The sequence below is a fragment of the Manacus vitellinus genome, unplaced genomic scaffold (assembly GCF_001715985.3).
Source record: "Manacus vitellinus isolate BGI_N305 unplaced genomic scaffold, ASM171598v3 scaffold_35_pilon, whole genome shotgun sequence".
NCBI lineage: Eukaryota > Metazoa > Chordata > Aves > Passeriformes > Pipridae > Manacus > Manacus vitellinus.
In genome coordinates, this window is record NW_021940498.1 from 7,843,327 (window position 1) to 7,856,204 (window position 12,878).

Genomic DNA, 12,878 nt, shown 5'->3' on the forward strand with positions numbered 1-12,878 from the left:
GTGGCTTTAGAATGCCTGACATAGGCAACATAAAATAAGGCACTTGAACACAGGTTCAACAGAACTGTAAAGACAGATTATAGAATACACTGCAAACTGATTATACACACTTAGAAATCACCTCACAAACCAGAACCTGGATAATGTGGGGAGGGAAGGAAAGAGTTTGGGGCCTAAAGTGAGCTAAAGCTGAAAGCTGCTTTCACAAAGACAGCATTTTCTGCTCCTGCTGACCGGATAATCCGAGTTTCCTTCTCCTAAACAAACAAGCAAACAGAAAACAAGAAACAGAATTCCTGTCCAGTTGGACACAAACAGTTTTTTGCTTCTTCTCACCTCGCTTACGGAGTGGAAAAAACCCTTTGAAGTCAAATTTCCTCATGTCCAAAATGAAATACTTTGTTTTCAAATACCTAAGAAGGAAGGGGATGAAGAACTAGGACCACAAAGTTACCAGGAGGTTGTACAGGTGGTTGTACAGCTGGGGAACAGTTTCACATTTCGAATATTTTTATTGCTGTTGGCTCACACACCTAGAACTGCACTGGCACTCAGAATGGTGGCTGCCTGAGAACTGCAAATATCTACACTACAAATGTAATTTGCAATTCCTAATTGGAAAAAAAACCCCAAACAACAACTTGCTTCCTACTGTGCAGGCTTCCTAAAGCGCTGAATAATTAATTTTGATGATGTTAATTTTAATGTTGTTAATTAATTTTAGTTGTTCTTATAAGCCCCACCAGGGTTAGATATCCATCCACAGCAGGTTTAGATGTTTACTTGTCAACAGGAGAAAAAAAAAAACACAAGTATTTTTTAATGCTAAAGCCAAATCTTCAGCAGTAACCGTATAGCAGAGCCTAAAAACCTAAATGCTCCCAACAGACGAAATCACAAACTTCCCCTGCACCAGTTTCCCTCAGGAAGAAGTTCCAGAGTAACCCCCTGTCCAGAAGGAAGTATTTTACAGGCTCCAGTCTTGGTGTTCATGGAGAATACAAGAGAGAGCTCCACAGCTTGGATTTCTCACAGCTCAAGCTGCACCAGAAGGCAGCTGCAGAACCACCTTGGTTTACTTTGGTCACTTGTGTATCACTGGATGTCAGGAAATTCTAAAAAAATTTAAAAAAAAAAAAAGAAAAAGTTGCCCTGTAAGTTAATTACAGATTGACTGAATGAGTCAGAGAGGTAGACACAGATCATCAAAGAACGAGGAACACGACATTTTTATGGGTGATCACTGTCAATCACTTCCTTTGTCAAAAATGATACACGAAGTTAATAATAATGTAGGAGACAGAGCGAAATTTAGGGTTCTTAACATCTTCAAGGATCAAGACAATGTTATTGCAAGAAAAAAAGCGACAGACACATCATTCTGTGAAACTCCTTAAATGCTTGATCTAAATGAAATTCAGCTAAACTTGTGTCTCATTAAGTGTAAAATGACAAGGACTCTGCTGAATTCAAAAATATTTCAGATTTCAACCAGCCTGAGTAAGATTTGCACATATCTTTCATCAGCTGGTACAAAGATAAAAAGAATCACTACATGCAGGGACCATAATTTGTTCCCAACAGCAATCCAGTTATCACAGAATCATGGAATATGTTCTTCCTTTGTTCTTCCTGTTTCTCAGGTGGCAGAACAAGCCACTCTTTGAGAATTTTTGGGCAGTGACACAAACAAGATTAGTAGTGCAAACTACACATGAAGTTAATTTATCGTATTGAGACTGGCAAAAACCACAAAAAGCCAAGACACTGACACAGGGTAGGCAATATTATTTATTTATTATTATTATTATTATTATTATTATTATTATTATTATTATTATTATTATTATTATTTTCCACCACTCCTCTGTAGCTTGGTAGCTTTCTTTAAAAGAACTACGAAAGCTGAAGCGATTTTTTTTAAATTCCCATTCCAGCACAAGCTGGCTCAGTGCTCGGAGCTGCACCGGGGGCACACACCGGGTGCCCTCATGATCATTGATTAGCTGCAGGAATTGATTAATGATCAGCACCGGGGCACAACACTGTGCGTGGGGAGCCGCCTTCCAGTCCCGCTCCTATTTGTACTCGTGCTTTGAAGAAGCATCGCCTTTTGAGTGTTTAACTTGGGGCAGGGGACCAGAAAAACACCGATTTTTGAGTGTTTAGCGTGGGATCAGAAGAACAGCGATTTTTTGAGTGTTTAACGTGGAGCTGAGAATCGGAAAAAACATCGGTGTTTGAGCGTATAACGTGGAGCGGGAGACGAGGGAATGAGAAAAAACACCGATTTTTGAGTCTTTAGCCTGGGGAAGGGGATGAGGTAATGAGAAAAAACACCGATTTCTGAATGTTTAACGGGGGGGGGGGGGTCGTATCGAGGAATGAGAAAAAACACCGATTTTTGAGTGTTTAACGTGGAGCTGAGAATCAGAAAAAACACCGTGTTTTGAGTGTTTAGTGTGGGGGCACGGAATCAGAAAAGAATCGATTTTTGAGTGTTTAACGTGGGGCAGGCGCCGCTTTCACCCCGGAGCTCCGCCAGGGAACGGAGCCGCTTCCAGCCGAACACTCCCGGATGGAAACGAAGCGAGCGAGATCAGCCGAACACTCCCGGATCGAGCCGAACGTAACCGAGATCAGCCGAACCCTCCCGGACCGAGCCGAACGGAACCGAGATCAGCCGAACCCTCCCGGATCGAGCCGAACGGAACCGAGATCAGCCGAACACTGTCGGATCGAGCCGAACGGAACCGAGATCAGCCGAACACTCCCGGATCGAGCCTGAAAGGAGCCGAGTCCAGCCGAACTGACGCCGACTGGTCGAACTCAGCCGAGCACCAACGCGAATCCAGCCGAGCCGAGCCGCAGCCGCCCGCGACAGCACAGAGCCGTGAGGGCCGAAGCGCGGTGGCAGCGCGGCGGCCGCCCGGCGGCTGCGAGCAGCGCACTGGCAGTGTCCGGGACAGTGACACGGGCAGTGGCGGTGTCAGTGCACGCTCCACGGCCGCCATTTCCCCCCCCCTCCCCTCTCTCCTTCCCCGGAAGGCGGGGCCGGCGCTGACATGGCGCCGGCGCGCGCGCGCCGAGTCACGTGCCCCCGGCGGCTCTCGCGCGGGCGCGGCGGGGCCCGTGCGCTCCCGGCGTGCCCGCGCGCTCCCCCGTCCCCCCCCCGGCCCGTCGCGCGGTCGGGCCGGGCCGCGCGCGCTGCCCGCGAGCCCGCCATGCCGCCGCCATCATGGCCGCGCCCGAGGGCACCGGCCGGCACCGCCGCGCAACGACAGCACCGCCCGCAGCGCCTCCGCCGCCCGCCAGCGCCGACACTGGAGGCCGTCAACGCCTTCAACCAGGAGGTGGAGCTCGGGGCGGGGGACACACACCACGGCACACACGGCGGCCGCCATGCGCCCGCCCCCCCCCTTCGGCCCCGCGGCTCCGGCAGCCCTGCCCGGCTTCGCGCCTGTGAGGGGCCCGGCTCGGCCCGGCGGGAGCGGCGCTCCGGGGGAAATAATGGAGGCGGCGCGGCCGGGCCCCCGCCTGCAGGGGCCGCCCCGCGGCGGGCCTGGCCCGGGGGGGAAGCGGCGTTGGAGGGATCTGTGCGGGATCTCTGTGTCCCCTCGCTGCCCCCGCGCCTTCACTGCCACCGCCTCGCTGTCCCCCCGCTCCCGGGCTCCTCCTCGCACCGCCGGCAGCGGGAACCCCGTTCCGATCCCTGTTCCGGGATCGCTGCCGGGAGTCGTTCCCGGCCGTGCCTGTCGTTGAGGAGCTGGGGGGAAGCCGCATTTTGGGGCTGCTGTTCCCTCGTAGTGCCTTGGCCGGTGACACTGGAGCGGGAGGGGGGATCCCTGGGAGCCTGGGATGTGACTGAGGGATCGACGCCAGCATTGGGCACAGGGGAGGCTGGAAATCATTTACTCTCCTTTCGTGCCACGGTCCCTGCCTTCTGATTTTTTTTCCTTTTTTTTTTTTTGGTTCCTTGATCAGCCGGTGGGAGTTGGAATCAAAGCAGAACGTGGTGGTTTTTCGTGCAATAAACAGCAATGTAATTTAGCCCTTCCTCTATAAAGTTTTTTGACACGTGACTTAAAAACGATGGTTAGTTGTTGGTCGTACATCCCCCTCAGCTGGTCACTGAGGCTTTGCGGGTCCTCCCTAGACAGAAAAGCAGTTAAAGCTCAGCCAGAGGCTGTTCCCAAATATGCGTTGGAAGGTTGGGAGTCTGTGCATTCCTGCAGGACAGGAACGGGAGAAATGGCAGCTGCTCTTCCGTGATGGAGTCAGGGTGCAAAAAGTTCACTCTGCAGTTTCCTGGGATCCCGTGACTAATCCCTGCCTTGGAAACTGGTGTGTTTTGTTCCCTGCCTCTTCCTGTAGGAAAGGTGGGATGCTCTGGCTTGATGCAAACAGGAATGCCGAGTGAAATCCTGATGTCTGAAAGAGAGCAAAGCATCAGATTTTTTGCTTGGATATCAGTTATGGGGGAGAAAAGTGTCCTTGCTGAAGTTCCTGTTGTGCAGTCACTTATGTGTGTGACGGGTTCCTGGGACTGCACGTGTGTGGAGCAGCCTGGGAATGAGCTCAGGGTCTGTGTGGTTCCTGCCCTGTGTTCTCCCGGGAGGGGTGTTTGTGGTGTTGGCAGAGCACATAAAGTCCAGTTCTCAGACGGGTCTCTTCGCTTGCTGCCTGGAGCAGCACAAACTGAAATGGTCTGTGTGGGGGTAAGATTTAGGGGGAGATACTGTTCTCTTTCACTGAGAAAGCTCAGAAATGTCCGTTTTACAGAGGTCTGAGTGTTGTTCCAACAGTGGTGGGAACAGCCCAGGCTGGGGAGGCTGTGAGGGCTGGTTTTGTCTGTACAGCTCGGTGTTGTGAGGCCTTCAGAGGTGCCAGTCCCAGTCACTGAAGGGTTAATTATTTTATTGGGAGTGGAGCGGCTCCAGCAGTGAAGATGGGGGCAGCTACAAAGTACCCCGTAGGCCAAGAATTCCTGGACTTACTGGCTCTACAATACCAGGGAATTGTGGGTTTATCATGGAACTCCCAAGTGCAGCAGCCCCGGGATTGGAGCTGCACTTCCCGTGTGTGCTGGAGGTGATTCTCTCCTGGCTCTGCTTCCACGTCAGCTCTGCCTGAAGGAGGAGATGCCACTTACTGCAGGTGATCCCACCATTTGGGATTTTTTTGGGGTGGGTTTGGTGTTCGCAGCAGTTCTTTGAATGGTGGGAGGCCCAAGTTCAAAGCAGGGCTGTAAATTAGGCATGCTCGAAGCTGCTGGGTTGGTGTCTCCTCTTGGATAAAAGAGCTTGGGGAGGGAGAGGAGTGAGTTTGGCTCTGGCAGTGGGTGGGAACTCGCTGGGGTTGTGTAATTTGATCCTGTTTGATTGTGGTGCCGTTCCCTCAGTCCCGGTCTTTGAGCCTCTCTTTTGAATGCAAGTTTGCCAATAAGTGTCCTCTTCAAAATCCTCCTGTTTCTACAGGAGCAAGCCCAGGTTTTGTGTTTGCTGCTCCATCTTTATCCAGCTGTAGTTTGAGCAGATTCCTCCAGCTGAATAGGAGGGATTGGACAGGGCTGTGGTGCGTTTCCTCTGAGGAATTCAGTTCCAACTGGATCCTGCACTGTTAGGTGCATATATTATGTTACATTAGTGACACAGTATAAATAAATCACCAAAGGTAACTGGATAATGGACAGAACTTTGTTATGCTTTTAGGAAAACAAGCAAACATTTTTCTAAAAACAAAACCAAAAAAACCCAAACAGAAAAAATCCCACCCCCAAAACAGAAGCAAACAAAACCCCTCACCAAAACAGCTGCCACGGTTTATAAATCCTTGGCATGTTTCAGTTTAGGGGATGTGTGTTTCCTTTTCTTTAATCTGAAAAACTTGAGGCATAGTTATAAAAGTTAGAAAAAGAGATTTTATTTTTTTTTTGCACAATCTTGCTGCTGGAAATAGGAAAAAAGCGCCAACTTTCTTGTTTTGTAATCTTTTATTTGTGTTGAGTAATGCATCCTATTCCTTTAATGGTGTGTCTCAGGTTGACAGTAGTTAATCTGTACCACTGAAACATTTGATATCCCACCTAAAGGTGCCCAGAGACAATGAGGTGGCAGATCTTGTGGGCTGTTTGTTCCAAGCTGGAGCTGCGGGTTCCTTCTTTGCTGTTGGCCCTTATTCAGGGCACTGGGCAGTTGGGGTTTTGATCCAGCCTGGCTGGTTTATGCCAATGGCAAGGCTTTATTTTGCCTGTTCTATTACAGTCTTCCCCTCCCTCCCCAGGTGCTATAAATAGAGGTTGGCAGGATATCCTTCCCAGTGGTTCTCCAGCAGTTGCTGGAGCTCAGGATCCCCGGTGAGAGCCTGGATGTGCAGGGAAAAGCAGCAAGGACACAACTACCAGCATCTGGCTGGAGTCTCTTGCCTCTGCACTGAACTTGTTTCCAGGAATATTGTAAGCTGTGACATTCCAGTAGGGATTCCTGGTAAGAGAAGTGAGACAAGCAGTATTTCCAGGAGATGTGTTGGACATGAGAGCCCTGCCCTGGCCCCGAGAGCTGCATTTCCAAACCATTTCTGCAGAAAACAAAACTCTCTTCTGTGTGTACTTCCATGATGTCATTTTCAGATGAGGATCCCTTGTGAAGATGTTTCTCCCCAGTGTTTCAGGATTTGTGGAAGGCCTTTCTAGGCCACAGAAGTGGCTGAGTCGATGAAGTGCTGTTTGGCTCCATTGCCTGGGGGTCATATCTGGTCAAATCTAAATGTCACTTTATTTTCCCAAGAATACAGCCTGACAGCTGTGGCTGTTATGGTGATCTCTTACCTCCAGCAGCACCTGATGCTAGTGGTCGAGCATTTAAAACTAGCTGATCATCTGAGATAGGGAATGATCTGTTGCTAAGCTCTTTCTCCTTTCCTTAGCTCGAGGAAGAACCTGAGGAGGACAGGAAGCAGCAAGTTCTTTAGGGGAAGGAAAATGTACAGGGCCAGCAGAATTCCTTTGGATTTTCTAAAACATCTGCCCTTTTAAAGTTTTGTTAACAAAATAGTGTGGTGTCTGTGCTTGTTGGTCGTGTCTTCCATCATGCTTTTGCTTCTGTAGGCACACAAACAAGTAACTACAATTATATACCCATAAGTGTCCGGTGATTTGCCGTGTCTTGTGTTTTCTAAATGCATAAATAAAACACATTCCAAAAGCTGGTGAATGAATGCACAGACTGTGGCTGAAGCCTGCTTTGGGAAGTGTTTTTGGACACCTAAGGCTCGACTGAATCATTGAGGGCGTGTTAGACTGCTCTGGAAATTGGAGAAGGAGAGGTTGAATGAGGTGTCCTGACAGTGACCTGAGTGCTTGATACCCACTAATCACTAAACACTGTGTTTGTTTTAGTAGGTGCTTCTCTCAGTGCTGCTGCTGTGCTGGGGGGGTTGATTTAATGAGTGTATAAAACAGACCCGTAGCTCTTTATTTGCAAATAAAGAGACCTTTTTATGGCAGAGGCACTTCAGCAAGAGAGCAAAGCCAGGGAAGCCAGTTCAAGCCCTAAAAGGTATTTTTACCTTCCTACTGGGTTATCTCATGCTTAAAACAGATCAATAGACTTAAGATGGTACATCAAGCTCGGTAAATTTTAAAATAGTGGTTCTCAGGTTCCTATGTAAAATAGACCAGTAAAGGGCATTAACTGTAGAATGACAGGAGTTAATAATCTGCTGCTCAAAAGGCTGAGAACTAAAGGTCATCATCATCCTTGTCCTGTTTCCCACCCCTCCTGGCACCTCCTGAGCTGGAACAGGGGCGCAGTTGTAGTTGAAAGGTGTCTTGGTTCACTTCTTCCATGTGTTTTCTGTGGTGCTTCTGTACTTCACATACAGTTTTCATTTCGGGGCTCACTATGTTAGTCTCCCTTTTGCTGTCCTGTCATGGTTTAATGAATAGCTCCCCTTTGTTATTAAATAGCATTTATCAGCCTGAAAATGAACAGGTGAATTTTCTGCCTTTTAAGCTCTTTACTTTACAGATACTTTAGAGTTTCCTTCCGTGCTGCTGTGAAAAGTACCCAGAAATACTCTTAAATCAATATTGTGTATTGTGGCTGGAGTTTAGTGGGCTCTTGAATACCTCCACTTCTTTTGTGTCAACATCCTCGGATCCTGCAGTTATGGTCAGTGAAAGCAGAAGGTCAGAGCATTCCAGGGACAGGCTCCTGTTGTGAGGCAGGACATGGGAAATGCTCTCAAGACACAGATTTTCATTGCCTTTGTTGCATCCATCACAATGATTTTTTTAAATAGTGTAAACTTTTGTGTCCAGGTTGTTCCTTGAGCTGATCACGGTGCCCTTTGAGGAACTGGATTTATTATTGTGAGAACAATCCTCTGAAAATAAGGGTGGTTTTTTTGGTGTATTGCTTTGGGCAATGTGTGTGGAAGAAGATCCCAGTCTAATTGAACGTATGGAAATGGAAATTCATGGGTGGCTTACTGAGCAGCTCCCCCTTCTACCAGTGAAAAACCATGAGGGACTTGTAAGGGTGTTAAATTTTAGATTTACCTGTGTTTAAAACGTGGTGTAGACACATTTAACCAATACTGAGAATTAAATAAAAATCAGCATTAGTCATTTGATATTTGAAGATTTCAGGTAACTTGAAAAAAGTAGGAAAGTTTTGTTGTAAAATTCCAAGAGATGGTGATGGGGAGGGTGAAGAGAGGGCAAATAGATTTATTTTATATATATACACACACATGCACATGCATATATGTACTGTAGGTGTATTTATATATGTATGTGTGCCTTTGTCCTCCCTGGCAGTTTTTCTCCTTGGATTTTTATTTTTTCCGTGTTTCCCCCAACTGCAGTGTCAAACCTGGGATACTTTAAAGATACTTCTCTTTATATTTTTGCTGCCCCTTGTTTCTTGTTACCTTGGGCCCTGCTCTGAGCCCTCCCAGTCTCCTGGGGGGTCTCTCCTTGTGTTCCTGAAATACAAAGTGCTGCTTTCACACCAGCTCCTTTGTTCTGACTATATGGGACTGGATCCTGTTGCTGGAGGACCAGTTGCTTCTCCATGTGCAAAGGAAAGGATATGGAATGCCTGTCTTAATGTTGGCTGCTTTTTTCCTCCTCCGTCTGTTTTTGAGCCTTCTGGTGCTTCGTTGTGGGTGTTGGGCTTTCGATTTCTCTTCCCCTTTCCTTACAGCTTAAAACAGATTTTCCTGAGTTTTAATAATATTACTGACTTAGTTCATTGAGAGTCTTTGCACTTATTTTAAAGCAATGAAGTCCCAATTGAAAACAGGATTTGTTTTTAAAACCAAGTCAGCTCACAGACCCCCCTCTCCATCTTTTATCTGACAGTTTTTATTTGTCCATGCTGTGATTTCTCATCAAGCTGAAATATGTTTAACAGTTAAAATGGCTTTAAAAGTCCAACATTCTGGCATTGGAACTGGCATTTTATGGAGATGAATAATGAGAATTCATGGTCTTGTGTTGGTGCTGGAAAAGGCATCTGGCTACCACTGTCTTGAACGACAGTTTTTCTTCTGTCACATCTCCTGGAATAGGAATCAAATTAAGAAAGTAAATACCTTGTTGCCAGCTCTCTGTGTTTTATAGGTGTAAGGCCTCCCTTTGTCCCGCTGAAAGCCTTGTTAGCAAATTACTTGCCTTATTTGACCAATTTTTTTTGTCTTCTTCATTGATTTTTTTTTCCTTGACCGAGACAGTGAATAAATCTGTGTAACTTGGTCACTTCACCAGTATCTTGGAACTTAAATCAATTAAAATTAGAAGTAGAAGAAATTTTTAAATGACATCTTACTTTCCATAACAGTGACGAATGAAGACACTTGTATTCTCTTATTTTGCTTTTTGGCACATAATTGATGACACTTTTGACTAGTGTTCAAGGGCTCAACTTTTTCTTTATTGTAAAGGGCAAAGTGAAATTATGTAACACAAAGCAATTTTTTTCCCTATGATTTGTGAGGAATATTTCAAGGTAAAAACAACTGTGTGTGTAGAAGCCTTGCAGATCTCAGTGTGGTTTTGCCATAAGAACACAGTGCAGTGCACGGGGTGGTTTTGGCAGCTGGTTATTTTGCAGTGAGAATTTCCAAGAGCAGCTTGTGGAGCTGATAGAATTCACTGCAGATCCAGAGAGGGATCCCGAGGGATCTGGAGAGCAGTGCAATGTGCATTGGAGTCTGGGGTCTCTGGTGTGTGTACGTGTGAGTGGCAGGCTGTTACTGACAACAAATCTCCCCAAATCCCTCAGTTCCCTGTTCTTTTAAAACATTCCACACGGATGGAATGTCATATCACAGTGTTCAGGTGGTGCTGGGATCCTGGGGAAAGTGTATCCAGATGTCTTCATGGATGATTCCCCAACTCCGTGTGCCAGTTTTAGTTTCCCTCATCTCTGAAATGTAAAGCTAATGCTTATTTTCAGTTATGATGTGTGTGTGTGTGTATATATATATATATATATATACACACACACTCAGACACATACATGTCATCTATAAACTCCTTAAAACGTCCTTGAGGAATGAACTTTCCTCTGGGTGACCTATGAAGAATAAGGCAGCAGTTTGTAAAAGAGCAAAATAGGTTTGTAAAATAGCAAGTTCTCTCAGGGCCAGCCAGCAATGTGGCCAACACAGAGTGTGGGATATCAAAAATCCCTCACCCACCTGAAATGTCTTTTTTTAGTGAATTCCTTAAGCTTCAGAACACATTTCTAATGTTTGTTTTCTCTGTTCAGCTCTTTTCACTGATGGAGATGAAACCTCCTATTTCCCGAGCAAAGATGATTCTCATCACAAAAGCTGCCATTAAAGCTATTAAGGTAAAGTACAACAGGCACAAACACCAAGCTGTAAACAGCAGCAATGTTTTATTATTTCACTTCTGAAGTAAATATTCAGGATTTCCCAGTCTCAGGGATGGTTTATTCTGGTTGGCGTTAAGGCTGTTGTGTAGAAACAAGTGGGTGGTGAACATCATCTCTTGGTTTTGGACTGGGAGATGATGCCAGCTTGATTTTTTTATTTTTGTTTTTGGGTCATTGCTTTTTAATGCTACACCCACTAGGGTGTTGTGATTCTTGTGAAGTAAAATTTTAACTGTTGCAGGGTGCAACTGCACTTTATTAGCACGTGGAAACACTGGTCCTGCGTAGAAAGTAACTCCAGAAAGCTTTCACTTACTCACTGACACCACACTGCTGGCAGAAAGGATGCCTTGGGTCTGGGTCTCCCCCATGAAATCCTTTTCTCTGTGCTTTAATTAATTAATTTAGCTTGGTAACATCCTGCCTTTTAGAATGTGATTGCCATGTTTGTACTTTTTCCGAAGCGGTAATAAGCAAAAAGAGTAAAAACACTTCCAGAATGATGTGCCACTGTTCAAGTAGCTGATATGCTAATGTATGTTATTTATTTTCCAGCTCTACAAGCATGTTGTCCAGATTGTGGAGAAGTTTATCAAAAAGGTAAACAAAAATAATAAAAAAATCTATTGATAAAGTTACTGTCTGCATCCTTTATTAGATATTGCTAATAAATAACCAGAAAGGCTTCTGTTACTCAGGGATTGAGGGGGGGAAATCCTGGTTTGTTATACATTTTGGTATCACTTTTGTATATATAACCTCATTTTAGTTTTCCATCATACATTAATGGGAGGGGAAGCAAATTGTGAAATTTTTCTCTACCCAGCAGCTGGGGAGGAAACTGGAGGTACTGAACTTAAAATTAATTGTCACTAAGTTAATCCATACTTTCAGAAATGGCAGTTTTCATGCTTGCCTGGGCATGTAGAGCAACAGGCTGGAATGCAGTGCTCCCTTTCTCCCCAGGAGCAGATTTCCTGGGAATATCCCTGCCTGATGGACAATTCTTGTTGTGTTTCAGTGCAAACCAGAGTACAAAGTCCCTGGGCTGTACGTGATTGACTCCATTGTTCGTCAGTCCCGGCACCAGTTTGGAACAGACAAAGATGTTTTTGGGCCAAGATTCTCTAAAAATATTACTGCCACATTCCAGTATTTGTATCTGTGTCCATCTGAAGACAAGGTATGACTGTCACTCCTCAAGTGCTGCTGTGCATTGGTCATGGTGTTTGCTCTCCTGGGACAGTGAACTGGGTGATTCTCTCTGTCCCTGGGAGGGACTGTTGCTGTAGGAAAGGGAAAAACAGGCTGAGGAAGATGATCAAAGGTGATAGTTGAATGCAAGTTGGAGTTAAAAGATATATTTTGCCTACCCTCATCAGCTTTGCCTGTGCAGACAGTCAGCACTGTGTGGTTACTGTGCCAAAAGCTTTTCCTCTTGAGATTGCTTCAGGAAAACTTCCTCTGGAAGGCAGTGTCTCCCACAAAAAGGAGGTGTTGCAGGAGCAGCTGTGGTTTTGTAGGCAGTGATGGTTCTGCTCACAGAAGTTTTCTAAGAAAATCATTGTGTTGGTTTCATCAGTCTTTCCTAGTCCTGTACTTGAGGGTTTCATTGTTGTTCTCCATTGCCAACACCGGTTTAAGGCCTTGTTTTTCTTAGTTCTGCTGTACTTGTTGATAGAACAGAGGCTCAGAAAGTGTCCTGAATTCCTGATGGTCCTGGTTGTTACCAACAGAAAATGACTTTTGTTCCCTGGCAGGAAAATCCAAGACAAGTATGTTTCAGAAGTTGCCAGTTGGTTTCCAGAAAAACACCTCTTCACTTTTTCTCTGTAAAATACTCCTTTTCTACCTTACTTCTTCCCCAACTTTCTAAATAAGCTTTTTGTAAAGCTTTGATGTTCGTAGTTCTCTAATGTGGTACGTTTAGACCTTCAGGCTTTGAATCTGATATCCTGGAGCTCCTGGGTT

At 45.8% G+C, this 12,878-nt stretch overlaps 1 protein-coding gene across 4 annotated transcripts in view; it reads left to right on the top strand.

Annotated features, from left to right (window-relative positions):
* Window positions 1–3,302: 3,302 nt before the first annotated feature.
* SCAF4 (SR-related CTD associated factor 4) overlaps window positions 3,303–12,878 on the top strand; it is a 31,024-nt gene continuing 21,448 nt past the window's right edge. For 2 of the 4 annotated variants that reach the window (XM_029961490.1, XM_029961493.1), the window contains exons 1-4: window positions 3,303–3,353; window positions 10,779–10,862; window positions 11,463–11,507; window positions 11,929–12,090. In XM_029961490.1, the coding sequence (XP_029817350.1) occupies window positions 10,791–10,862; window positions 11,463–11,507; window positions 11,929–12,090 (279 nt within the window). In that variant the 5' untranslated portion in view covers window positions 3,303–3,353; window positions 10,779–10,790. Of the gene's footprint in view, window positions 3,354–5,136; window positions 5,158–7,539; window positions 7,557–10,778; window positions 10,863–11,462; window positions 11,508–11,928; window positions 12,091–12,878 lie in introns of those variants that run through there. The other 2 variants (XM_029961491.1, XM_029961492.1) reach the window with 2 other exon arrangements.